Consider the following 23952-nt stretch of genomic DNA (forward strand, 5'->3'; position numbering starts at 1 on the left):
AGAAGAGAGAGTTTACACGTCGAGCGACCGAGCAGAGCAGTAGCCACGCGGGGGGGGGAAGCAAGAGCGGAGGGGGCACAAGCGGAGGCGAGCGAGGAAGAGCGTGCGCACACGACACCGGTCATAGCGCGCCGGCACGCGGGGGCTCCGGCGGCGGCGGCGACGGGGGGGGGGGGGTGAGGCGGGCACCGCCTAGATGCGCTCGATCGCCGAGGAGTGCGAGAGCCTTGACGAGCCAGCGACGAGAGCCCCTTCGCTACCACCGCGGTTCGGATGGGCCGGGCTCGGCGGCGTGCGGGCCGGCCGGCGGCGAGACGAGCTTGAAGGGCGGCCTGGCCTGGCTCACGCTTGGCCCGACGGCGGTCTCTTCCTGCTGCCGCCCCCCGCGGGGCTTGGAGGGCTTGGAGTTGGTGGAGGCGTTGGAGTTGGAGGGCTCGCCCAGCCCGTGCTTGGAGGCGGGGGGCGCGCCGTCGCCGAAGATCCAGCCGCGTTGGTACGCGAGCCAGAGGAAGAAGAGCAGCGCGGCGATGAGGAGGATGGCGAGGACGATGAGCGGGATGACCATTGCCCAATCGACGTCGTCGTCCGCCTCTTTGCCGAGGATTGCCTGCGGTCGGGGGGGGACGGGTTCGTGAGCGGTGCGGGTCGTGGGGCGGAGGGGGCGGGGGAGGGCGGGGGTGGGGAAGAGAGGGGGGGAAGGGGGGAGGGGGGGGGAGGGGAGGGGGGAGGGGGGGGGAGGGGGGAGGAGGGTCTCGTGGGTCTCTCGGGGGGATCACGCGCAAATCTCAAACAATCTCAGTCGTCTCGGGCTGTCGCTTGCCTGGGTCTGTTCGTCGCCGCCCGGCAGCGCCCCAGGCGGCGAAGGCGGCGGCGCCGGTGGCGGCAGTGGCGGCGCCGGCGTCGTGACTTGGAGGAAAGTTGTGTGATTGCACGTCTCCCATGTCCTTCCCTGAGAAGGGCGCGGAGGGGCTGTCTCCTTCCTAGGAGGAGAGTGTGGAGAGTGAGATAGTGAGTGCGCTAATGAACCGTGAGTGTGTTGCGCTTGAGGGAAAGTGAGTGCGCTATGAACGTGCGAGAGGACGAGAGTGCCCGGGGACACCTCGCAGCAACTGTCTGCAGCCGCCGTAGTCGGGCACTGACGCGCGGGCGCCTCGCCAGCGAGGTAGAACGCGCCGCCCTCTCCGCGGATCGCGAGCTTCACGAGAATGGCGCTGTTGGGGTCAGACCCCTGGAAGAGCCGGACGGCGGCGACCCCGACGGTCCTCGGGAAGCTGACCTCGAACCACGCTGTCGAATTCTCGCTGTCCGGGACCGGCGCCCCCGAGTCCGTCCCCTTGTCGAGCGAGAGGCAGTTAAAGGGCACAGCCGCACTCTCCCCCAAGAAGACGCGTGCATCGTCGTGGCGCCACGTCGTGGGCCAGGTGTACACGTCGGTGATGCAATTCCCCTCGCTGAAGCAGTTTTGCTTGCCACTCAACCCTTTGAACTTTTCCGAGTAGCTCGTACACATCCCCGACGTACACTCCTTATTTTCCGTACAGTTCAGAGCCTGCGTGAGATCAACGTGCGACTCGCAAGCCTCGTCGCTGCAAAGTTGCAGCCCGTACACCTGCCACCGGGTGTTGTTGACGGGCAGGTGTCCCAAGATTCGGAAAGTCGACGAGTAGTGCACGAACGACCCCACCGCCCCGGCGAGGGCCGCGAGCAGGACCGTCATGAAAGCAGGCGAAAGCAGGCGCCCGTCTTCAGCACAGGGTATCAGCGTCTCAAACGCCCCCGATTTTACTTTTTCTGAATCTACACGAGCCCCCCGCAGTGTCCTGCAGCAATATTTTCTGCCTCCAAATGTAGTCTAATACGTCTATAATACGTCATCGCACCTCCGCCATGAGGACGGCCTTGTGCGAGCGCTGTCGTTGAGAACGAAGCGGCCGGAGTGTTCTGGTTTTGCCTTCAAGACATATTTCCTGAGGTAGCTCGTTCCCTTGGTGAGGGCGGTCGGGTCGTGCATGTACGTCTGGGCGACGTCCGTCGGACTACGGTCCGCCATCTTTAGCAGGTCTTTGATCGGCTTCAAATCGTCCTCCTTGACGCCGCTCGCGATGTTGGTACGGGCGAGGTCGAGACTCGAGTGTCTCGGTCATGGTTTATTTTTTGAAGAGGGAAGTCGTGCGTCCCGCCTCGAGCTGCAGATCCCGGCCGGTCACATTCGTGTACGTGTCCCGCTGATACGCAAGGTACTGTCCAGTTGTTGGGAACCAGTGGCTCTGAATGCGCATGCCGAGGATCGAGTCTGACTCAAAGCGCACGGGGTTGGTGCCGCCGACCGTCGGGAGGAAGCCGAGGAGTGCCAGGAGGATCCAGAGGGCGCCGACGGTGCCGATTCCGCCGCAGAGAGTGGCGGTCGAGGCCAGGCCGTGCGCGTGGGCCGGTCGGGCTCGGTGCTGCGGCGGGCGACCGGGCGCCGCACGGCTGGGGGTCGCGAACGGCGCCGCCGAGCGGCCGGGCGCTTCGGGTTGGGCCCGGTCGGCCGGCCCCCCCCCGGGAGGCAGGGGCGGGGGCGCGGTCGGGGGGACGCCAAATCGACCAAATCGAAGTGGGGCGCCGCGATTTTGGGCTGCTACTTTGTATGATAGGGAAACATGAGAGCGAACCTCTTTTCTAGCGGGGTCAGGTTTTCTCGCAGCACAAAGGCTCGATAGCCTCGGCGTTTGCTCCACATGCCCACACGCTTCGAGCTCCGCGCGTCGCCAGTATCCCTGTGCGAGGGCGACTGCCGCCTCGGCGGCGGCGTCCGCTTTGTCCGCTGTGCACGGCTCGCGGGCAACGCGAGCTTCTTCGGCGGCCTTTCGAGCCTGGCGCACCTTGGAGGAGATGGCCTGCTCGCCGTGAGCGACCGCGGCTGGGCGGTGCGGCTGCCGGACTGGCCGCCAGAAACGAGCACCGCCACAGCGGAGCCGCTCGCCGACGAATTTGGCGTCCCGCTCGCAGGCCGACACCTGCCCGCCGGCTCGGCGGCCGACGCGACGAGGATCACGGACGCAGAGGGCATCGCCGTCGCCACTCCCGACGCAGTCTTCATCTCCTTTGAGCGGGTGCAGATGGTGCGGCGGTACACCGCTCTGCCGGCGGGCAGAGGTGCGGCGCCTCTGGTCGGCGCTCCGCTGCTGCACGCGCGGCTCTCCGCGCTGTGCGGAGCGGGCAACAATCTCGGGACCGAGGCGCTCGCGTCGCTCAACGCCACGCACCTCCTCGCGGTCTGCGAGGCGCGGGCGGGAGACGCCTCTACCTCGGCTCTCGTCGCCGAGCTAGCCGGCGGCGGGGAGGTTCGGCGAGCGCCTGCTGCTGGCCGGTGGGCACGCCGACCTTGCTCACGCTCTCAGCGGCGCCCCGACTCGCCCGCAGGCGGGTGTGGCAGCTGCGCGTGGCGCTGCGCGGAAGCCCTTTCCGCGTCGCCGACGCGGCCCTGCTGCCCAGCCGAGGCGGGGCCGGAGCCGCGGCCGTCGGGAGAGAGGACTTGCTGCTCCTGCTCGCAAGGTACGAGCCGGGCGTCGGAAACACGCTGCGGGTGGCGCGAGTGCGGAGGCGGGAGCTCGAGCGGGCGGCTGCGGGCACGCTGCTCGAGCCGCTTCGCCTGGCGGGCCGGGGTGGCGGAGAGGAGTCGGCCGGCGTCGGAGAGGCGAGTGGCATTCAGGTGGAGTGGCCATTTGAGAGGAGTGGCAGAGGCCCTCCCGCCGCCCCTCAGGTCGAGCCGGAGGAGGTCTTCACCCTCTCGCCCCGCCTGCACGCGACGGAGAACTTCGAGGGCCTCGCCGCCGTGGCCTCCTCCGACGGGGTGCGGCTGCTCCTCCTCTCCGACAACGACTACCGGCGGCGCACGATCCTCCTCGAGCTCCTCTGGCCGTGGCCGCTGCGGGCCGCAGGCGAGACGGCGGCGGCGACGCCACGCAGCGCGGAGGGAGGCGCGCCGATGATCGTGGAGCCACGGGCGCCGACAGACCTGCCGCTGACGGGCTTCGTGGGCGCCGCGTCCGCCGCGCTTCTCGTCGCCGCGGTGTGGCTGCTGCGCCGCGGCCGGCGGATCAAGCAGGGTGCAACGCCAACGGGGCTAGTCTGAAGATAGGAGCCGCAAAGAAAGAAAGAAAGACAACCTCGGAGATAGCGCTCCTGTCCGCTTTTGGAGCAGAGCGCTTCTCGAGATAGACAAGGTACTAAGCTCTAACAACAACTTGCTATAAGGACTTTTAACAATTTAAGGTGTGTGTGTGAGAACCCAGACAAAAGTCAAATAAACAGAAAAAAGTCCACGTCAACCGGGCGCTAAAAACTGCTGTTTCTTTTGCTTACCTGGGTTAGTGCCAGTGCGCGCCAATTCCATGCCCAGTGGAAATAAAGAAACACCAAAAGGACAGTCGTCTTGATTGATTGATGCATGATGGGAAGGCGAAACACAGATCACAGTCCGACCAACACGACTGGGACACCAACGCGGTATGGGTGGACGCAAGACGGGCCGGTGAGCGGTGTGACGGTCACACAGGAGCGACACACAGAACCACAAGACAAGACACTCAGCCAACGTTGCTGCCACACATCCTGAGCGGACTCCCTAGTCACCCGCGGCCGGACTCCATCCGGCACGCACGCGTCGCTGGGGGCTGGGCGCTCAGAGCCGCGTCCCCTGCTCGCCACCCCGACGCTCAAGGCGCCCGAGTCGAACGACAGAGGCGGCACGCGAAGACTGGTTGCAATCCCGCCGACCGCCAGGCCGCGGGATGATGTTGTGTGCGTGGTCATGTAGTGGGTCTCGGAAGCTCCCCTCTCGGGCTAGAAGCCTACCCCTCTCCCTTGGCCTCGGAACAGTGTGTCCGAGTCGAGGCGTGTGCTTGCCGGTAACGGCCGCGCGCGGTTGGCATTGTGACGAAGGGTGCGCGGCCGCGGCGCGCCCGCCATGGCTTGGCGCGGCGCGCCTACCAGCGGCAGTTGTCGAGGCACGGGAACGCTTACCCGGGGTCATCCTCTGAGCCTGGTCGTCGGCGCCGCGATGCCACGGCGGCGCATTCGACGTCGTCGGCGCGCTGCCCCGCGTTGAGCTCCGCCGCTCGTAGCGACGGCCGCAGGTTGGCCCGGTGCAGCGCGCCCTGGCCGCAGACTGAAGAACGGCCACGAGGGGTGTGTGATGTGCGGTGGGGTGTGTGAGGGGGCAGCGTCTTTGAGTGTGCGCGCGCGCCGCTGCCGCTCTCGTGATCTGAACTGAAGAGGGGGGTTCGGCCTTGAGAGCTTACGGGTGGTCTCACCGCGCCAGAGGCTCTGCCTCTCCCTCGGGGAACCAATCCGGAGAGGTCCTTACCATTCCTCCATACACACTACCCGGCTTCATCGGCGGGCGTCTGGGAGTGTGTCGTCAACTGACCGGTGGTCTTTCAGTGTGGTGGGGCGGGTTTCGTGACCGTTCAGCGTCGATGCCGCCTGACTTACCTGTTCCCCGCTGGCGCAACCCTGCGCCGGCCAGCGGAGCCATTGCCCGCTCGGTCACACCACCCCCGCCGGCGCGACGCGATCCGATCGACGCCGCCACCGACGGGGCCGCCGGCACGGAGTAATTTCCGTCGTCGCCGGTCGGGGTGTTGGTCGGGACATGGGCGACTCGACCACTGCACTGCTCCAATGGCCAGAGACCCGGTGCGGTGCAGGCGGTCGCGCCGCCCCGCCCTGCGTCGCCCGCCCGCCGCCGCACCGCACCGCCGCCTCGCGTCGCCACGTACTCGAGTATCGTGCCCAGCACCACGCCACCTATTTCGGAGTGAGGGCCGTTGGCCTGTCTCATCTTAGCCGAATTTGCGTAAAATTCTTTCATCTTTAAATTCTTTTGCGCACTAGCGAAGCCTCGGTCGCCGCGAGGAGGCTTCATGCAGGCGGCCTCCGATGGGCTTCCGCCGCATCCGGCGACGGGCCTCACAGGCGCTCTCCGTGCCTCCCAGCGTGTGCCCAAGTCGGACGTCTCCTTCTGGGCGCACGAGATGTCCTACTCGTCGCTCGCCTCGACCGACTCGGGCTACACCCAGCAGCCGTGGCTTCCGGACGAGCTCTCGTCGCACTGCATGCAGTGCCACCGCCCCTTTCACCTATTGCGGTGGACGCACCACTGCCGCGACTGCGGCGGGGTGTTCTGCGGCGACTGCTCGACCCATCGCGTGGAGGTGGTCAGCGGCGTCGGCCGGCAGCACAACTCGAGCGCGATGCGTGTCTGCGACGGCTGTGCCTTCTCGCCGCACCACCCGGCGCACCTAGGCTGCCGCAATCCGCTCTCGTGCGCGCGGTGCGCGCGCCCGAGTTCTACGGCGCACTGCGGCGTCTACCTGAGCATGGCGGCGAGGACGGTCTTGTGCTGCGGGCTGAGCGACCTCGGGTGCGGCGTGTGCTGCGGCGGATGCTCGAGCTGTGTCCGCGCGCTCGACGCCCGCAGGCGAGCCAGCACACTGGCCACCCAGCAACTCACCGCCCCCTCGGCGCGAGGCCACTCGAACTGAGCCGCCCGCCTCCCCTCCTGTTTTCCGCGTGCAGCGTGCCGGCGCCTCCGATCATGCAGCGGCCTCGTGTCACCAACCGCTCGGCGTACGCGCCGCCGCCGCAGCCGCCGCCCGGCGGTCCGCCCGGCGGAGAGGCGACAGACGGCCCGAATGTCCGGCAGGAGCGGCGGCGCGGCTCGTGCTACTCGCTGCCCGCCCTGGCGGCAGAGGCCGAGCGCGGGGGCGCAGAGAGGAGAACCGCGCCGCTGACTGCCGCGGGGGTGAAGCCGCTAACGGCCCAGCAGAGGCGAGAGGCCTGACCCAGACAGCGTCCGTTCTCGAGTCGATCAATCGGATCCTCAAGGCATTTCTCCAGCTGCCATCTATCGTGTTGAAACCGCACGCACAAGTATTGACGGCCAGCGCTCGCTGTGTGTGAGCGGCGCGCCGGCGTTGTAGCTTGACCTTGAGCCCTGGGTACGAGTGGCCCTAGTACGTTGGCTATATGGCTATACGTGTGAGTTGGCATCGTAACTCGGCCGAAAAATGTGGGCATTTCATAGTTGTTATATACAGGCTTCGCGCGCGGCGGCCGGACACTCGCTCCCTGACCCTGTGTGAGAGTGTGTGTGGCCCGGGCCCCCCCCCGCGCACGAACACAATAAAAGGACAGTTAAGACGGGCCGCTGGCACCCGGGCACCGCGGCACCGGGGGGCTTGTGCATGTGTCCTAGTGGGTCTACTGCGTGGGAAGCTCTCCGCACGCCGAGATGCGGACGGGCCGGCGCGGCGCTCCGCCCGACGAGCCGACCGCCTCGACGGCTCTCACGACGGCGTCTCCCGAGGCGACGCGGCCGAAGACGACATGGCGCTGGTCGAGGTGCGGCGTGTGGGCGGTGGTGATGAAGAACTGTGAGCCGTTTGTGTTGCGGCCCGCGTTTGCCATCGAGAGGAGGAAGGGCCTGTCGTGCGCCACCCAGCCGCCTTCCCACTCGTCTGCAAACTTCTCGCCGTAGATGGACTCGCCGCCCGTCCCGTTGCCGTTGGTGAAGTCGCCGCCCTGGCACATGAAGCCGGGGATGACGCGGTGGAAGGAGGAGCCCGAGAAGGAGAGCGGCTTGCCTGTCCCCACGGCCAGAGGGTGTGAGCGGAGGGGGCCACGGTGGCGACGCCGAGTCCCGAGCGGGGGAGCGGCTCGCCGCGCCGCCCGACGCCCTTCTCGCCGGTGCAGAGGGCGCGGAAGTTCTCGGCCGTCTTTGGGCAGACCGAGGCGAAGAGCTCGAACTCGACCCGCCCCGCGTCGATCCCTCCGATCTCGAGATCGAAGTAGACGCGTGGGTTGGACGGCGCCATCGCGTCCTCCATCAGCAGCTTCGGGCCGCGCCCTCCTCCTCCGCCGCCTCCGCCGCCTCCGCCGATGCCCGAGACGCCGTGCGCGAGGGTGTAGATGGCGAGGCCAAAGCAGCCGAAGCCGAGCAGCAGCAGCGGCAGCGACGGGCCCGGAAGCCGTGAGCCGCGCGGATCGACCTCGAGCAGCTCGAGCTCAAACAGCAGCACCGCGTCGGGAGGGATGCGCGGAGGCATGCCGTACGCGCCGTAGCCGAGCTCCGGAGGAATGGCGAGCTCCCACTTGTCGCCCGCACGCATCAGCTGCAGCGCCTCGGTCCACCCGCCGATCACCTGCTGCGGCGCAAACACAGCCGGCTCGCCCCTCGAGTGTGACGAGTCGAACTCGGTGCCGTCGACCAGGCTGCCGCGGTAGTGGCAGACGCACGCCGACGAGACGAGCGGGTGCGGACTCTCCGGTGGGCCGGACGCCACCACCCGGTACTGCAGGCCAGACGCGGTGACGACGACGCCGTCGCGCTTTGCATTCTCAGCGAGGTAGCGGGCGCCGGCCTCGGCGTCGGTGCCTCCCGTCGAGAGCGCACGGCGGCACAGCGGCCGGCCGAGCGGCGCGGTGTGCGGCGCGATCGACCGGCCGAGGCCGAGCCGAGGCAACAACCGGCGGCCAAACGCCGCCGACATCGCCACTGACCTCCTGGACACAAGAGACCGCGCTGCAAAAGAGAAAATCCGGGAGTTAGCGACGCGACAGAGGATGAAGCGACACGAGGGAGAACGACGACCGACGAGACTACCGCAGGTGGCAGGAAGGTTGCAGCGAAAATCGGCGAGCGACTGCGAAAAGAGATCAGAGGAAGACTGGAAGCAGACAGACGCCCAAGGGTCCATCCACCCATACCGACAAACAAATCTCTCTCTCTCTCTCCCATACCGCGTTGGTGTCCAGTCCGAGGCTGACTGTTCTTCACCTTTCTACCTAACCTTAACCTAACCCAAGGGTGGGCGACGGCTTAGCAACACACCTTCCTTCCCGTGAAATCCCTGTGTCGTGGCGGCGTGCCGTCCTCCCATCCCTGATCCCGCTCCTTGGCTGTTTTTCTTTCTTTCTTTCTTTCGACCTAATAAAACTCTCTCTCTCGACCTAGCAAACACCTAGAGGGTTAGGTTAGGTAGAAAGGAAGAACAGCCAGGCTCCGGACTGGACACCAACGCGGACAAACAATCTCTCTCTCTCTCTCCCCCCCAACGCGGTATCGGGGTGGACGCTAGACAGATGATGACGGCACGCACGAGCGACACACAGACACAAACAGGCTCACAAGACACACAGCCAGCTGGCTGCCACACACCCTGAGTTGGGCGTACACATAACTCAAGGCCACATCCTCCCTGTCGCCCCCCCTAGAATTCTAGAAATGCTCGGTGTGAATCTTGGTTTCACGAATTCCCCATTAAACTCAGACGTGAGTGGCGTTTGACACGGTGTTGAACACCACTTAGCAGTCTTCTGTCGCCTGTGTGTGAGTGAGACACACACACACACACTCAAAAAAAGACCTCGAAATTCGGAATCTTCCCGCAAATGGCAGTCGGTTTGCTCGGTCTTCTTCTCGCGAGTGGCCTGGCCCCGCAGTCTCCGCCGTCGCGGATACGAGACCGCCGCGCGCCGGCGCCGCTGGCGTGCACGCCCATCAAGTCGGACGACAAGTACGACTACTATCGGCGCAGCAGAGAGGTGAGCGTCTCGCTCGCCAAGCCGCTCGGGACGGCTCTGGAGGAGGTGAGCGGCGGCGGTGTCAAGGTGGTCGAGCTGGTGGAGGGAGGCTCGGCGATGGAGACGGGCCTCGTCAAGGTTGGCGACCGCCTGCGCAGCGTGTGCGGCACGGACGTGTCCGGGTCCGACTTTGATTCGGTGCGAGCCCGGTGTCGGCGGGAAGAGGAGGAGGGCGGGTCCGGCAGCTGAGCGGCCCCTCGGCTCGCTCGCAGGTGATGGGTCTGCTCGGGGACGCGCCCGCCGAGGTCGAGCTGCAGCTGCTGCGCAATGTCATCGTGCGCGAGGAGAAGGTAATCCCCTTTCTCGAGATTGAGGGCGGCAACTCGGGGCCCGCGGAGCGCGGCGCCGTGCTGCGCAGCGCGGTGCTCGCCTCGCAGTCGGAGCTGTACCGCGGCATGGCCAAGGTGACCAACTGCGGCGGCGCGGGCCAGTGCCTGTCCTGCCAGGTCGAGGTGCTCGAGGGGATGGAAAACCTCTCCCCCTTCACCGACGCCGAGAAGAGGATGCTCAAGAAGAAGCCAGACAACTACCGGCTGGCCTGCCAGGCAATCGTGAACGGCGACGTCAAGCTGAGAGTGCCCTGATCACGCCTGCTCCAAAGAACGTTGTGCGTGTAAGGAGCGTCGGCTCTGTATGGGTCACGTCGTCCTCACCCGACCGCCGAATCCGCCGCCTCTCCGCCTCCGTCCGCGAGCAGAGCTCTCCTTCAATGTACGGAGAGACACGGTGCGAGGGAAAAGTCGCGATTTCGCACGCAGTCACTAGCCTGTGACTCATCAACACACCCGATACACGGGGGGGCGGGGGTCGCAGCTCTCGCGGGTCTCGGCGCCGCCACCGCGTGGACCGTGGAGTAAAGCCGCACGGCTTTCGTAAATCGTATGTGATTTAATGTACGTCCTCTCTATCTCGCGAGTTGACAAAAAAGTTCGGTATATCTAGATGCAACCCATCATCTGAATTGGTAAACCACAGCGTGGGGACCAATCTCTCTCACAGGGTCTCTCTCAGTCTCTCTCCTCTCTCTCTCTCTCTCTCTCTCTCTCTCTCTCTCTCTCTCTCTCTCTTCCTCGCTCTCTCTCTCTGTGACTCTCTCTCTACCTGCCAATGCACGTGTATGCGTGTACGATCAAAAAGTGCTTCCGTGCGAATCAGCGATTACCACCCGTTCGCGATCACCTACGACCTAGCCGCAGGCGCAGCTCCCCTTTTTGCCCGGCTTTGCGCTGCTATCAAGCGGGGCGGCAAGGCTGACCGTGCCGCGCGTGTCCGGACTAGCGTTCTGGCCACTCTTGTTGCTGACCGTCATGGCTCGAGGGTTGCGGGGATCCTCCTCGAGCCGCTTGTTCAGCATCGCCATGGCGAGGAGATGGAAGGCGTCAGACACGTGCTCGCCCGTCTTTGACGACACCTCGATGTACGGCAGGCCGAGCCGGTCGGCGAGGCCTCGCGCCTTGTCGCTCAAGCCCGGGGCCGGCGAGGCGTCGGCCTTGGACCCCACAAGCAGCGCAGTCGCTTCGTCGGCACGATTGGAGGCAACCTGCCCCGTCCAGTAGTCCTCAATCCGCTGGAGTGACACTGCCGACGTCAAGTCAAAGACGTAGATGACACCCCCTGCTCCACGATAGTAGCTCTTGAGCAGCGGTGCGAAGCGCTCCTGCCCCGCGCTGTCCCAGAGGTCGAGCTTGATCTCACCCCCCGCCTGCCCGAGATCGACCGTGGCGGACTCGACGTCGAGGCCGATCGTGGGTCCGTGGGCGTCGTCGAACACATCCTTGGCAAACCTGCGCACGAGCGCCGACTTGCCGACGCCGGAGTCGCCGACCACGATGATCTTGAGACTGGACACGACATTGACCGGCGCGGTGGACGCCACCGCGCTTGACGCGCTGCTAGAGCGGGATTGACGCGGCACCGTCTGCGGTGTCGTCTCTGCCGCCGCCTTCGCATGCTCGCGGTCCGGGTAGATTGCGTGCAGGTCCTGTTGTGCCTGAGTAAGCCAATCTCCCCACTCTGGCTCTCCAACTGTCCTCGCCGCCGCCGCCTCATCCACCACTCTCGCTGCCTCCGCCTCGGCCGCAGGGCGCGCTGCCTCCGCCGCCTCTACGACCGCCGCCTCCGCCTCCCTCACCGCCTCATCCTCCGCCTCGACACGTTCCGCCTCTGCCGCCGCCGCTGCCGCCGCCTCCTCCGCCACCGCCCGCGCTGCCTCCTCCTCCGCCGCCCTCGCTGCTTGGTCCCTCGCTGCCTCCTCCTCCGCCGCCCTCGCTGCCTCCTCCTCCACCTCAATGCGCGCCATCTCCGCTGCCTCCGCCTCCGCCGCCATCACCGCCGCCGCCTCCGCCGCCTCAATACGCGCCGTCTCAGCTGCCTCCTCCTCCGCCGCCCTCGCTGCCTTCTCCGCCTCCGTACGCTCCACCTCCGCCGCCGCCTCCTCAGCCGCTCTCGCCGCCTCCGCTGGCGCCACAGCCTCCACCTCGTCCGCCAGCTCGGCCTCCTCCACGTCTGCCTCGAAGACGCTATCCGCCTCGTCTGAAGCTGCTTCCGAGCCCTCAACCGCCTCCGCCTGCACCAGCGCGCGCGCCGTAGGGTCCTCCTGGTTGTCCAGGTCCAGCGGCTCGGGCGCTGCTGCCTCCTCTTTTGCCTCTTCCTTTTGGCTCTGGGCTGCAGACTTGAGCGATCGTGAGGGGGCTGCTGTGGTCGCGTCGGACGCGGCAAGAATGGTGCTGGCCGCCTCGCGCTTGCGGTGAATCAGCGCGCGATGCGAGTCGGAGAGGGGTGGACCAGAGCTGGCCGCCTCGGTGCAGATGGCGTCGTACTCGTTGGCCGCAATCCGAGCGTTCGCTGCGCCGCCGGTCTTGAGGGTCATGTTGGCTGCCGAGATGCGAAGCTCTCGCTTCGGGGTTAGCGCAAAGGCAGCGCTGTACGCGCAGGCTGCGATGGAACTTTGGCCGTCAGCGTTCAAACTCGACCCGAGGCTCTTAAGCTCGGCGGCTGTCGCAGCAGCAATGGAAGGGTCAATGCGAAGCGGTGCAGACACCACCTCGGACGCCGACCCAGACTCGATCATCACCAGCGCATCCCCTCTCTTTCGCAGCACCAAAGCGCGCGTCTTCGGGTCAAGAGGCGGGCTCTGCGAAAGCATCGCGTCGAACTCATCGCATGCACGCTCAGGCTGTTGGAGCTTCAGGCGCATGTTTGCCGCGGAAATTCTTGCGTGGACCTTGCCGCCGATGGCGTGCGCAGCGTCGAAGAGGGCAGCGGCTCCGTCAGTGGCACCCTGCGCATTCGCCGTCTTGGCCAACGCGGTCAGGCGTTCGGCGAGATCCGCCATAGTAAAGCACGCAGATAAGCGCGGGGATAAGGCGCGGAGACGGGGGACGCGCGACGCACGTCGACAAGGTGCAGTGAAAGTTCGGTGTGAATTGAGGGGAGATTGCGAGCCGAGGTGACTGTCACCGCCCGTCCTGCGTCCACCCATACCGCGCTGGTGTCCCAGTCGTTGGTCTGACTTTCACCTTCGATACATACATACATGAAGAGTCGTGATTTCTTGTTGGTTTTCTAAAATCTCTCTCTACATACATACCGAGCGGGTGGTTGGTACATATATCACGGGCAAACGTCTAGGCCTCTAGCACGGATCCTCATCGGGGAAACCTGGCCTGGCTGCCATAGGGTCGCGGCAGCGCGCACGTATGTTTGTCCTGACCGTCCTGCGTACTCGAGTAGACTACAGCCTGGCTGGCTTTTGGACCTCCACCATCCTGCGTAGGTTTCGCGGTGATGTTTTCTTTTCGCCGCCTTCGATCGTGCCGCCCACCCTGTCTGGAAAGCCCGAGCCGACTCCGCTGTGATCTTCGCGGGGCTCCTTGCCTAAATCTCTTCCCAGAGTGCAGTTTACAAAGCTGTGAAGCGGCAAGGCAGCGCATGCGCACCGCGTATTTTCTTCTCATAACAAGGCCGTGAAGCGGCTAGAGAAGCAGGACGGCCTGGTGATGTTCATCGACGTCCCACCTGGAGCAGCGCCGGGCGACCGCCTCAGCTTGGTCACGAATTCGAACCAAAACCTGACCGTCCTGCTGCCTCCGGGCGCGACGCCCGGCAAAAAGCTGAGCGTGACGCTGCCGGCGGCAGCCGCAGGCGAGATCAGCATCGTGCGCATGATGCTAAACGGCGTAGAGCTGCCAAGACCGACGCCAGATCCGGCCGCGCTTCTCAAGGCGCACCGGCAGCAGACCGACGGCCACTGGCTTCGCGTCGGCCCGGCAGAGAAGTGTGAGACCCGCTTCAGCTTTCCGCTCTCTGCGTTCCGGCCAACGTCGTCGCAGACGGTGGTCGAGCCCTTCGGCTTCTGGCAACTTCCCGTCGTGCGCGGACACGTGCCCATCACCGAGAATTGGGCACTCGACGGCGCCGCCACCCGGCTCGGAGGCTCGCCGTTTGCGCTCGGCGGCGTCGAGTTTGAGCTGGCGCTTGAGGGTCGCGCCGTGCCGTGGACGCCGAAGGACGGCGCCGAGGGAGCGTGCCGCGATCTGGAGATCTGCCTGGTCGTGCGCCGCATGCCGCAGGCGGCGGGCGCGAGCGAGGCGAAGCCCGCACTCGCGATCTGGCTCCACCTCGTCGCCGGCGACCGCTGGTCCGGCTGGCAGGTTGCCGCGGCCCACACACCCTCGCCCGCCCCGCCCCGGACGCTGACATCGCGACGCATGCACCGCAGCGCGTTTCCCTCGCGCCGGGCGAGGTCTTCGAGTACGACTTGGCCGACCGGCGCTATATCACCAACCTGGCGCCGCTCGACTACTCGTTGGGCGTACACCTGCAGGTGACGCTGGCCAGCCCGCAGTAGTGTGTAGTAGTATTCGGGGGAGTAAGTTGTGCAGATTTTTCTTTTGACCGCGCAAGCCATCGTGCGGGGCGTCGCATTTCTTTCAGAAAGAAAGAAAACAGACACGCCAAACGAGGGATGGGACGAGGACAGGGTCCCCACCTTTCAGCGCAAACAACTCCTGCCCCCCGCTGTTTCTTGTATTGCAAACACCGCCCGCCCGCGGCTGCTCTTGTATTCGCCATGTCCGAACGCTTGTCCTCCCTCCGCTCGACGCTGTCGACCAAGGCGGCGTCGCTCAGCGAGAAGGCAGCAAAGGCAGCGGCCGACAGCGCTAGTCGGCTAGGGGAGTCGAGCGTCGGAAAGTCGCTGCGCGAGGCTCTCGAGGAGCCGGACAAGGTGCGTGAGCTCCTTCGCGAGAAGAACAGGCGGATCCAGGAGCTGGAGCGGGACCTGGAGTCGGTCAAGGCGCGGGCGGTCGCCAAGTTCCGTGACCTCTCGCAGCAAAAGGCGGCGTTGGAAGAGGCCATCGGCGCCGGCGGCGACGCTGCGCTCGTCGCGCGCGCTCGCGACCTCGAGGAGACGCTGAGTCGGGAGCGGGAGCGCTCTCAGCGGCTCGAGCGGCGGGCAACGGAGCTGGAGCAGGAGGCACGGCCGCAGGATGCGGCCTTGGGGGCGGCGATGGTCGAAGCCAAGCGGCAGCTCGCCGAGAGCGAGTTTACGGTCAAGCAGCTGAAGCAGCAGCTGGAGAGCGGGAAGGACGCGCAGGCGGAGGCGCAGAGGCTGAGGCGCGAGCTCGAGGCGGCGGCGGGCGGCCGGGCGGCGGCGCAGGCCGAGGTGTCCGACCTCAAGAGCGCGATCGCGGCGCTCACGACCGAAAACGCGTCGGTCGAGTCGCGGCTGAGCAAGGAGGCGCGCGCCAAGGACAAGGCGAAGGGGTCGGCGAGCCAGCTCAAGGAGGAGCGCGAGAAGCTGCGGTCAGAGCTCGCCGCTCTCAAGGCGGAGCTCGCCGGAGCCTCAAAGGCGGCCCGCGAGAGCGAGCAGCTCCGGCTGCAGCTGCACGAGGAGCGGCGGCGCGTGTCAGACGCGACCCTGCCCGCGCTCGAGCCGGGCTCGGAGCCGTCCGACGTCGCGCTCGCCGCCCTCAACCAGGAGCTCGTCTCGGCCAGGCTCGGTCGCGCAGAGTCGGACGCCGCCCTCGCCGAGGCGCGGCGCGAGGTGGCGAGGACGAGGGAGGAGCTGTACGAGAGCCGGACCAGAGCGGAGCAGCGGGAGGCGGAGCACGCCGCCGCACTGAGCGCGGTGAAGGCGCAGCACAAGGCCCGCGCCGCCGCCGCCGCGCGAGCGAGCGCCGACGGGAACGGCAGCGCCCGCGCCTCCGACGGCCGCGCCTCCGCCGCCGAGGCGACGCAGTTTGCCGCGCAGGCGGCGGCCGAGGCGATGGCGAGGGCGGAGGCGGCGGAGGGGAGGCTGGCCGAGGTGGAGGCGCGGCTCGACCAGGCAGTGCGCGGTGCGGCGGAGGCGCACTCCGAGGCGGAGCGGCAGGCTGCTGAGCTTAAAAAGGCGGCGGCGGTGCTCGCGGCGGAGAACGCCTCCGTGGAGGGCAAGCTGCACAAGGAGGTGGAGAAGGTGGACAAGGCCAAGGAGGCGCTCAAGGTGGGGATCGCCGAGCGCAAGCAGCTGCAGGCGGAGGTCAAGGCGCTCGAGGCGCGCCTCTCAACCACCTCCCGCGACGAGCAAAAGTCGCAGGGGCGGCTCAGCTCTGCGGCGGAGGTGAAGCGAGAGCCGTCCTCCAGCGGAGACGAGCTGCGACACACGAGGTGAGCACGGCGTGTGGTAGGTGAACCGAGAGCTGTCCTCAGAGCGGGACACGCTCGCCGCGCAGCTCAAGAAGGCGAGCCGCGAGCTGGAGGCGCTGCAGGCGACGCGGGCGAAGGAGGTGTCGGCCGCGGAGCAGCTGCGCCAGGGCCTCGATCGCGCGCAAGCCGAGGCGCGTTCGGCGAGCGAAGACTCGAGCGCCGCGGTGCAGGCGCTGCGCACCAAGGTCGGCGCGTTCGAGCGCGAGCTGGGCAAGACAAAGTCGCTCCTCGCGCAGAAGGAGCTCCAGCTGTCGACGATGAGCGCCGACAACCTGCAGAAGCTCGAGGCGGAGCGAGACGAGCTCTCCGCGACCGCGGCCGGCCTGCGGGACCAGCTCGAGGAGGCGCGGTCGGCTGCCCAGGTGCGAGAGGCGAGCCTCGCGGAGGCGGCGGCGCAGGCGACACAGCGCGCGGACGAGCTCGAGCAGAAGTTGCGCGAGGCGGCCGCCGCTGCCGACGCGGCCGCCGCCAACGCCGCTGCCGCCGAAGCGGCCTCGGCCGGCGGTGCGGCTGCCGGCGGTGCGGCGACGGTCGCCCCCGGCGAGGGTTGGGCGCCAGGCGACAGCTGGGTTGTCAACGACAGCGAGTTTGAGGCCGCTCCCGTCCCCGGCGGCGACGCTGCCGCCCTTGCTATTGCCGATGGCGTTCATCTTTCGACGGCAGAGCCCGCACGCTCTAGCGGGGCGCAGCCCTCCCCCGGCGACGACGTTGCCGACGGCGCCGCGAAGGAGCAGCAGGCGGAGCTGCAGGCCGAGGTGCAGAGGCTTCAGGAGGAGCTCGCCTCCCTGCAGCGCCGGAGTCAGGAGAGGGCCGTCCACGAGGTGGAGAATGAGCGCACGCTCCGCCGCCTCGAGCAGATCCGCACGCTCAAGCTCGATCTCGCAGCCGCGAAGGAGGAGATCGCCGCCTTGAAGAAGGGCGAGCAGAGCCGCACGGAACGCGCCGCGGCTCTCAAGGAGAAGACGCAGGCGTACGTCTCGCAGCTCCGGGCGGACCACGCTGCCGCACTCGACGCCGCTGCCGCCGACGGCCAGAGGGCGCTGGAAGCAAAGCAGCTCGAGCTCGAGCGGTTCGAGGCTGCTGCGGCGGACGAGATTGCAACGGCGCAGATGAGCCTCGAGGCGGCGGAGCGGACTGCAGGGCTCGAGGCGAGCAGCGTCCGCGCGACTCTGGCGGCAGAGGCAAAGGCGCAGATCCGGACGATGAGCAGAGAGATTCGAGAGATCGAACGGCAGCTCCAAGCGGAGGGCGGCTGAGAGCGTGAAAGTGCCCGTACAGCGTACTCTATCTGCGTCTCGTGAATGTGTTATTAATAATGTTTTCAAAAAACATGACTCAGATCGTGCACGCGCTCCATGTCCATCGCACGCGGAGCTGCTCAAGCAGCTCTGCCTCTGGATCGGTGACATCCCCTGACTGTCACGTGTCAGCGCGGTCTGACATGTGTTGTGCGCTGGGACAGCGCTCAGCGGCGCTACTCTTAGATAACGTAATCTCACACGACACAGCATCTCACACATAACGATAACTCAACACTGGAGAGGGGAGTATATGTACATCGCGCGCTTTCATCGCTCAAAGGACAAAGCTACTCAATGTGCTCCGCCCGATCCCGGTCCAGAATCGCCGCGCGCAACGCCTCGAAGGAGGAGTTCTCGCCCTCGATGCGGATCAGGTCGAGAGGCGACGAGCCGCCCTCGGCGCCTCCGAGCACAAACTGCTCCACGGGCTGAGCCGTGAGGGGCGAGAGCGGCAAATGCGACAAGCCAGGCATCGGACAGAGAGTGACGTCGGCGCCGGCCGCTGCGTACAACGCCGCCAGCCTGGCGCCGTTGGCGCAAGGGACCACCCGGTCGGCGGTGCCTGTCATGACGAGGGTTCGCTTGGCCGGGGCGGCGAGGATCGCCTCCCTGCGCTGCCTGGAGAGGAGGTGATGGTGGTCGAGGGTGCAAAAGAGGTTGACAAGCCAGCCGCGCAGGCGGCCGCGCACGTGCGGACCTCGCTGGTCCTGCAGCAGCGCCGAGACCTCGCCCATTAGCGCGCCGCCGTCCCGTTCGGTGGGCGCGATCTCGCTCGCCGCAACCTCGGCGCAGCCGCGGGCGTCCTGCTCGGCGTCGTACAAGAAGAATCCCGCCCAGCCCGCCGCGACGAGCGCGGCGAGCGCACGCGCCCGGTAGAGCGGCGACGAGAAGACGAGCTCCGTGTCCTCCGGCGGCCGCGCCGAGTCGCGCGGGTAGCGCGAGCAGCGGCTGTTGCGCGTGAGGAGTGCGCGGTGCGCAGTGCGCCGCCGGGAGCGGTTGCGGTCCGCCTGCTGGAGCAAGCCCTCCAACACCAGCCGAAGGTAGCCAGAGGCCTTCGTTTGGGCGCCCTCGGGCGGAAGCGTGTTGATCAGCACCGCGGCGGCGAAGGACCCGAGCCCACGCTCGCGAGCGAGCGCCATCGCGTGCTGCGCCACCATCCCGCCCTGGCTGATGCCGACGAGGGTCGTCTCGTGGGGAGCCCATCCCAGGTGCGTCAACACCCGCAGCGCGTCCTCTCCCAGCCCATTAATCCGCCACAGCGCGCGGCCGCACGACGAGCGGCCAGAGCCTCGCGTGTCGAAGGCGGCGATGCACGCGCGGCCACGCAGGCTCGAAAGGAAGCCGAGTGCCTGCCACAGCTCGAGAGTGCAGCCCCAGCCGTGCATCGCGAGCACCTTGATCGGCGACGAGCAGTCGCCCTCAACCTCGACGCGGAGGTGGCGGGTGCAGCGCTTGCCCTGGACCAGAGCAAGCCATGGCTGCCAGCGACCTCCCGGAGCCTCCACCCACTCGACCTGAGCTGCCGTTCCCGCCGCTGCCAGAACGTCTCCTTGAGTAGCGTCTTCGTCCACGTCTCCCTGAGTGGTGGGCGACGCGTCCTTGGTCATCCCTGTTGTCGGCCACCTGTTGTCGGCCGCGGAGGAGCAGAGAAGCTGGAGTGACGACAAAACAACTCGCAAGTCGGCACGAGAAGATAAGGTGATTCACGGGTGTCCGCGGCCCACTGTGTCCGCTGGTAGGACAGTGACCGCCGCAAACCCTGTGGTAAGCTCCATATGATCTCGGATATTTTTTGTAGGCACCGGAACGCCAAAAAACTAGTATGTCTTGGAGTGAAAAGTAATCCGAGCAAACCCGCGGCCGCAATGAATTACAATTGGAGGTTCTCGAGGGGGAATCTGGAGAATCTGGGAATCTGCTCACCACGGACCCCCACCTCATCGAAAAACTTTTCACTCCAAGACAATACTAGTTTTTTAAGGTGCTCTACAAGCTAGGCACAAAAGATATGGAAGTGCAGCCAGTTAGCGCCCCTTAGACGGTCACTGAGTAGGCCAAAATCCCCACTGGGCCGGGAGCAACCTTAAACTAGCTATAGGGATCCCTCCCTTGGGTTGTCTGTTTTCTTTCTTTCTTTCTTTACACCAGGCGGGACTGGCGCGCACTGGGAGAGAGAGATTTTTAGAAGCCAACAAGAAATCGCTCCCACAGTGACTTGGGCTCGGCAGCTTGTCAAGTACCAGCCGGAGCCGGAGTCGGAATAGCCGAGAAAGTCGTCGAGGGTGTCGAAAATGTCATTCGCCGCGCTAGTAGAGCCGGAGCCGCACTTGGTCGGACTCTGGCACTAACACAAGAAGAGAAATCTCTCTAAGTCTAACACAGGACACAGCAGAAAAGAATTTGCGCGGGTCCCGTGCTGGCACTAACACAGGCAAACCACCGGAGCCGTATGAAAAAAACACCGGGCTCACCTCGAGACAGCAGCATAATCAAAACTCTCGGCTCTCTCCGTCTGAACCACAGCAAGTTTCTCCGAGACCTCGCGTGCGGGCAGTTATTCACACCCGGCAGTGTGGTTTGGGCAGGTCAGGGCAGTGTGGGTTTCACACCCGGGGCAGGTAGGGGATCGGGCAGGGCAGTTGTGCGGCAGTGTGCGGGCAGGGCAGTACGGCAGGGCAGGGCAGGGCAGGGCAGGGCAGTTGGGGTCATAATTGCAGCAGGGCTGAGATTCGGGATCTCAGGTGGTGAAAAAAAAGGGGAGACAATTGCTGTGAACATGGAATTTGAATAACAATCTCAATGAGATGTGTGAAGAGGACGGCCGATCGACGAAACACACGCGCGAGCTGGCGAGCTCATCTGCATCTCAACCGAATCTCAGGGGGGCGCCGTGTGTAACGGTTGCGTGATACTGCAGTTACCTACGCCAACGACTGTACACCATTGGACGGCCGAAGCGGACTTCGTCTTCTCGGTACCCGAGGTCAGGGTCGATACTTGCCGCTAGAAAACCGTCCTCTTGGCGGAGTCCTGGCCCATTCGGCCGGAATTGCACATAATTCCACTCCCCTTCCCTAATTGGCCCATAACCTGCATTATGCATGTCAGTGCGCCAAAAAGTTCACCTCCACCAGGGTATATACCTAAAACTTGTGGCAAATAAATAACTAAATAAAAACGGCGCACCTCTACTGTGAGATGGGTAAAAAGGAACAGGTAACCCAAGGGAGGGATGGGAGGACGGCACGCCGCCACCACACAGGGATTTTAAGGAGAGGTGTGTGGTGCGCTAGCCGTCGCCCACCCTAGGGAGTCCGCCTCTTCCTATCTCTCTTCGCAGTCTCTCTCCGATTCTCGCTGCAACCTTCATGCCACCTCGCGGTCGTCCCACTCTCGTCGTTCTCGCCCTTGTCATTTCCTCCTCTGTCGCGTCGTTCCCTTCTGCCTCGTCCTGCGACGCCGCCGCCTGCCGGTCCCTTGTTCTCGCGGCTTCTTTCGCCTTTCGGCGCAACTCCGTCCTCCTCGCGGCGTATCCTGGCCCCTCGAGTCTATCGAGCTCCCCTCGCGCAAGGACCACATTTCTGACTCCCACTCCGATCATTTGCCTACAGGTCATGTTGTTGCTCAGGTCCACTCTCTCTTCGAACACTCGTGCCTCTACGGATGATGCCGGCGCTGGAGTCCCCTTCGGATGCATCGTGACATCTGACAACTGGATTTCCACTGGTTCGTCCTCCTCGGAGTCATCTTCCCCGTCCTCCTTCCGCTCGGCTCTTCGCTCGGTACGTTCGGTGTGGCTCACCCTGTGCCGTAATCATAAATAAATAAATACAACGGACACGCCAAACGAGGGGTGGGAGAAGGACAGGGTCCCCACCTGCACGAGCAGGATCTTGTAAGGACGATCAGGACCAGGGGAACGGGAGCGGGGAGCGCATCGCGGCACGGAGGGGGGCTGGGCAGGGTTCACCCACACGACAGGGTCCCAGGGATTCCTCTCTCGTATAGGACAGGTTGCACCCGGCGGCACGGGGGCAAGCGCGGGCCTCCTACTGGTGCCGTAATCAGTTTCTTTTGCGTGGCATCAAGAATTCTTTGCGTGTGTTCCTTGCGGGTCGGCCCCCCGCTCAGTGCATCCGCACACACCTGGGCAGCAGAAGCAGGTGGCCTCCTTGATTTCCACGCAAGCGCCGATGCGCGCGATCAAGTCAAAAGTCAAGAAGAAGTTCGCCAAAGATCCGTCTCTCGCTGACCACTTTGGCGACGCCGCGCCCGGCTATCTGCCCGAGCAAGAGAGCGCCGAGGCCGGCGCCTTCCCCGCAGCGGCTGGCACAGCAGGCAGCCTTGTGGACCTGCTCGAAGCCAGCGCCGATCTGGGCCCCAGCGCTGCCCCGCTCTCGCCGCAGCGCGGCTCACCGCGCGGCTCACCGCGCGGCTCGCCTCGCGGCTCGCCACGCGGCCGGCTGCCGCCAGAGGACGACGAGGCGGCAGGGCCGCCCTGGGATGAGCGGCCGCCTCTCAGCCCGAGCCGCCTGTCGCAGCTTCCCTACTCTGCCGGTGTGGGCCTCCCGCTCGAGAGCTTGCGCGAGGTGCAGCACGCCCTCTCGGTCAGCCCGTGGATGCTTGCGCTGCCCGAGCTGTCCGCCTTTCAGTCCTTCATCACAGAGATGGCGGCGGCGAGCGCGGCGGGCACGCCCGAGCGGATGTTGCGGATGGTCCGGGCAGAGGCGCGCGCGGAGCTCCGTGCCGCGGACGAGGCCGACCGCGGCGACGACACGGCAGCGGCCGGCCCTGCCGCTGCGGCAGCGGCTGCGGCGGGAGCGCCGACCGAGGCTCCTGCCGCCGCCGGTGCCGGTGGGGTCGAGCCGGGCGTGAGCAGATACGCGAGCGACGCGGGCCCCGAGGAGTACGACCTGGCGGACGGCCGCCCGACCCCGCAGGACGTCGAGGAGCGCGTGTACGAGAAGGCGGCGATGCTGCTACCTAAGGGCAGCCGCGCCGAGGTGACGTACGAGGAGGTGACATGCGCGCCGGTGATCCACCTCTTCTCTGCGACGGTCGGGCGCGAGCTCTTCGACAAGTCGCCGCCCGAGGTGCACGTCATCATGTGGGCCGTCGACTCGCGCGACCGCTGCGTCGGCGGGACCGTCTCCTGGCCTGCAAAGGAGGGGAGCGCGAGCCCTGTCTGGAACTCGGCGCGTCAGCTCGCCGTCGGGGTGTCGGACCCGGGCGCGCAGCTGCACATCGAGCTGTGGGCGACGCAGACGGACGCGGCGCTCGCGGCGGCCAAGATCCCGCTGCACAGCCTGCTCGCCGCCCCGATCGACGTCCCTCTCCTCCGGCCGGACGACGGCGAGGGAGGCCCTCCCCGCCACACGCCGCGTGGAGGGTCGGCGGTGCGGCTGCACGCGCTGCCGGCGCCGTCGCCAATGAAGACGGTCTTCTTCGTGCGGCACGGCGAGTCAAAGTGGAACGAGGCGCAGGCCAAGCGCGACGTGCTCGAGATGGTCTCGCAGGTCTGACAGCCACCTCGGGAGTCTGGTTGCTCTTCCTTCTCACACTCACTCTCTCTCACTCTCGCAGGTGGACCACCCGCTCAACGAGAAGGGCTACAAGCAGGCGTGCGAGCTGCAGCGGGCGATCCGCGCCGCGGCGGACGGCGGGCGGAGCATGCTCTCTTCGTCCCCCTCCGAGGCCGCCGCCCTGCGCGCGCTGCTCGGCGCTCAAGCCGTGTGGGCCTCGCCGCTCACTCGCGCCATCCAGACCGCGGTCGTCGCGATGCGGCCCCTGCTCGAGAAGGGGGACGGCCCGCCGCCCGAGCTGATGCTCTTCGGCGCCGACAGCTCCTCCGCGCGCCTCTCGAGCGACAGGTCCTCCGATGGCGGCGCGGTGGCGGCGGCGGCCGCCGCCGGCAGCAGCAGCGGGTCCGGCGACCAGGCGGCGATGGAGCTCGAGCTGAAGACCAACGCGCGCGAGAAGAAGAACGTGGGCGGCCGCGACACGCAGGGGCTCGTGGTCGGCGCCGCATGCGCCCAGCGCGCGCGGCAGAAGCTGGCCGAAGTGGCGCCCGGCGCCGAGCGCTTTGGCGACGGGATCAAGTTCAACTTTGACGAGGCGCGCCGACGTTTCCCCGAACCGCCCCCCACGAGCGTCTCCCTGAGCCTGCCTTGGACCTGCCCTGCAGGTGAGCGAGCCGTGGTGGAACACCTCGGCCGAGGCGAGGGACGAGGTGCGCGGTCGCCTCCTCGAGCTGCTCTACCAGATCCAGTTCTCGCGGCACGACACGATTGTCATCGTCGGCCACTCGCACTTCTTCCGCTCGATGTTCCAGCGC

The 23952-nt window shown here is 66.2% G+C and overlaps 9 protein-coding genes across 9 annotated transcripts; 5 read left to right on the forward strand and 4 right to left on the reverse strand.

Moving 5' to 3' along the window:
- The first annotated feature begins 2700 nt into the window (after nt 1-2700).
- On the forward strand, nt 2701-4240 carry EMIHUDRAFT_463144 (hypothetical protein). Its single transcript, XM_005780941.1, has 2 exons — nt 2701-3679; nt 3746-4240. Exons 1-2 carry the CDS (start codon nt 2721-2723, stop codon nt 3972-3974), a joined length of 1188 nt encoding a protein of 395 aa, XP_005780998.1. The 5' UTR covers nt 2701-2720; the 3' UTR covers nt 3975-4240.
- A 1645-nt stretch (nt 4241-5885) lies between these two features.
- On the forward strand, nt 5886-7063 carry EMIHUDRAFT_434832 (hypothetical protein). The gene is made up of 2 exons (XM_005780942.1): nt 5886-6466; nt 6565-7063. The coding sequence occupies exons 1-2, from the start codon at nt 5910-5912 to the stop codon at nt 6827-6829; spliced, it is 822 nt and encodes a 273-aa protein (XP_005780999.1). The 5' UTR covers nt 5886-5909; the 3' UTR covers nt 6830-7063.
- A 185-nt stretch (nt 7064-7248) lies between these two features.
- On the reverse strand, nt 7249-7862 carry CYP13 (Petidyl-prolyl cis-trans isomerase putatuive cyclophilin involved in protein folding and posttranslational modification; the record flags this gene model as incomplete). Its single annotated transcript, XM_005780943.1, has 2 exons — nt 7249-7626; nt 7722-7862. The coding sequence occupies 2 exons, from the start codon at nt 7860-7862 to the stop codon at nt 7249-7251; spliced, it is 519 nt and encodes a 172-aa protein (XP_005781000.1).
- Nucleotides 7863-8033: 171 nt separating this feature from the next.
- EMIHUDRAFT_58004 (FKBP-type peptidyl-prolyl cis-trans isomerase) lies at nt 8034-8393 on the reverse strand (the record flags this gene model as incomplete). Its single annotated transcript, XM_005780944.1, has 1 exon — nt 8034-8393. A coding segment is annotated over one exon (360 nt), but the record flags the coding sequence as incomplete, so codon positions are not given.
- A 1578-nt stretch (nt 8394-9971) lies between these two features.
- EMIHUDRAFT_59853 (hypothetical protein) lies at nt 9972-10205 on the forward strand (the record flags this gene model as incomplete). The annotated part of the gene is made up of 1 exon (XM_005780945.1): nt 9972-10205. A coding segment is annotated over one exon (234 nt), but the record flags the coding sequence as incomplete, so codon positions are not given.
- A 611-nt stretch (nt 10206-10816) lies between these two features.
- EMIHUDRAFT_558319 (rab family GTPase) lies at nt 10817-13111 on the reverse strand (the record flags this gene model as incomplete). Its single annotated transcript, XM_005780977.1, has 1 exon — nt 10817-13111. One exon carries the CDS (start codon nt 13109-13111, stop codon nt 10817-10819), a length of 2295 nt encoding a protein of 764 aa, XP_005781034.1.
- Nucleotides 13112-13596: 485 nt separating this feature from the next.
- Nucleotides 13597-14518, forward strand: EMIHUDRAFT_450031 (hypothetical protein). The gene is made up of 2 exons (XM_005780946.1): nt 13597-14282; nt 14351-14518. Exons 1-2 carry the CDS (start codon nt 13629-13631, stop codon nt 14477-14479), a joined length of 783 nt encoding a protein of 260 aa, XP_005781003.1. The 5' UTR covers nt 13597-13628; the 3' UTR covers nt 14480-14518.
- Nucleotides 14519-14677: 159 nt separating this feature from the next.
- EMIHUDRAFT_450032 (hypothetical protein) lies at nt 14678-17573 on the forward strand (the record flags this gene model as incomplete). Its single annotated transcript, XM_005780947.1, has 5 exons — nt 14678-15181; nt 15311-15760; nt 16004-16231; nt 16299-16679; nt 16863-17573. Exons 1-5 carry the CDS (start codon nt 14702-14704, stop codon nt 17571-17573), a joined length of 2250 nt encoding a protein of 749 aa, XP_005781004.1. The 5' UTR covers nt 14678-14701.
- A 332-nt stretch (nt 17574-17905) lies between these two features.
- EMIHUDRAFT_100036 (hypothetical protein) lies at nt 17906-19225 on the reverse strand (the record flags this gene model as incomplete). Its single annotated transcript, XM_005780948.1, has 1 exon — nt 17906-19225. One exon carries the CDS (start codon nt 19223-19225, stop codon nt 17906-17908), a length of 1320 nt encoding a protein of 439 aa, XP_005781005.1.
- Between the last annotated feature and the right edge of the window lie 4727 nt (nt 19226-23952).

The sequence above is a fragment of the Emiliania huxleyi genome, assembly GCF_000372725.1.
Source record: "Emiliania huxleyi CCMP1516 chromosome Unknown EMIHUscaffold_21, whole genome shotgun sequence".
Lineage (NCBI taxonomy): Eukaryota > Haptophyta > Isochrysidales > Noelaerhabdaceae > Emiliania > Emiliania huxleyi.

What these genes read in the sequence shown, in the direction of transcription:
- EMIHUDRAFT_450031 (XM_005780946.1), top strand. Translation starts at nt 13,629, where the DNA reads ATGTTCATCGACGTCCCACCTGGAGCAGCGCCGGGCGACCGCCTCAGC. An exon ending in ACCGCTGGTCCGGCTGGCAG is followed by an intron (nt 14,283 to 14,350) that starts GTTGCCGCGGCC and finishes CATGCACCGCAG; the next exon opens with CGCGTTTCCCTCGCGCCGGG.
- EMIHUDRAFT_434832 (XM_005780942.1), top strand. Translation starts at nt 5,910, where the DNA reads ATGCAGGCGGCCTCCGATGGGCTTCCGCCGCATCCGGCGACGGGCCTC. An exon ending in CGCGCGCTCGACGCCCGCAG is followed by an intron (nt 6,467 to 6,564) that starts GCGAGCCAGCAC and finishes TTCCGCGTGCAG; the next exon opens with CGTGCCGGCGCCTCCGATCA.
- EMIHUDRAFT_463144 (XM_005780941.1), top strand. Translation starts at nt 2,721, where the DNA reads ATGCCCACACGCTTCGAGCTCCGCGCGTCGCCAGTATCCCTGTGCGAG. An exon ending in AGTCGGCCGGCGTCGGAGAG is followed by an intron (nt 3,680 to 3,745) that starts GCGAGTGGCATT and finishes GCCGCCCCTCAG; the next exon opens with GTCGAGCCGGAGGAGGTCTT.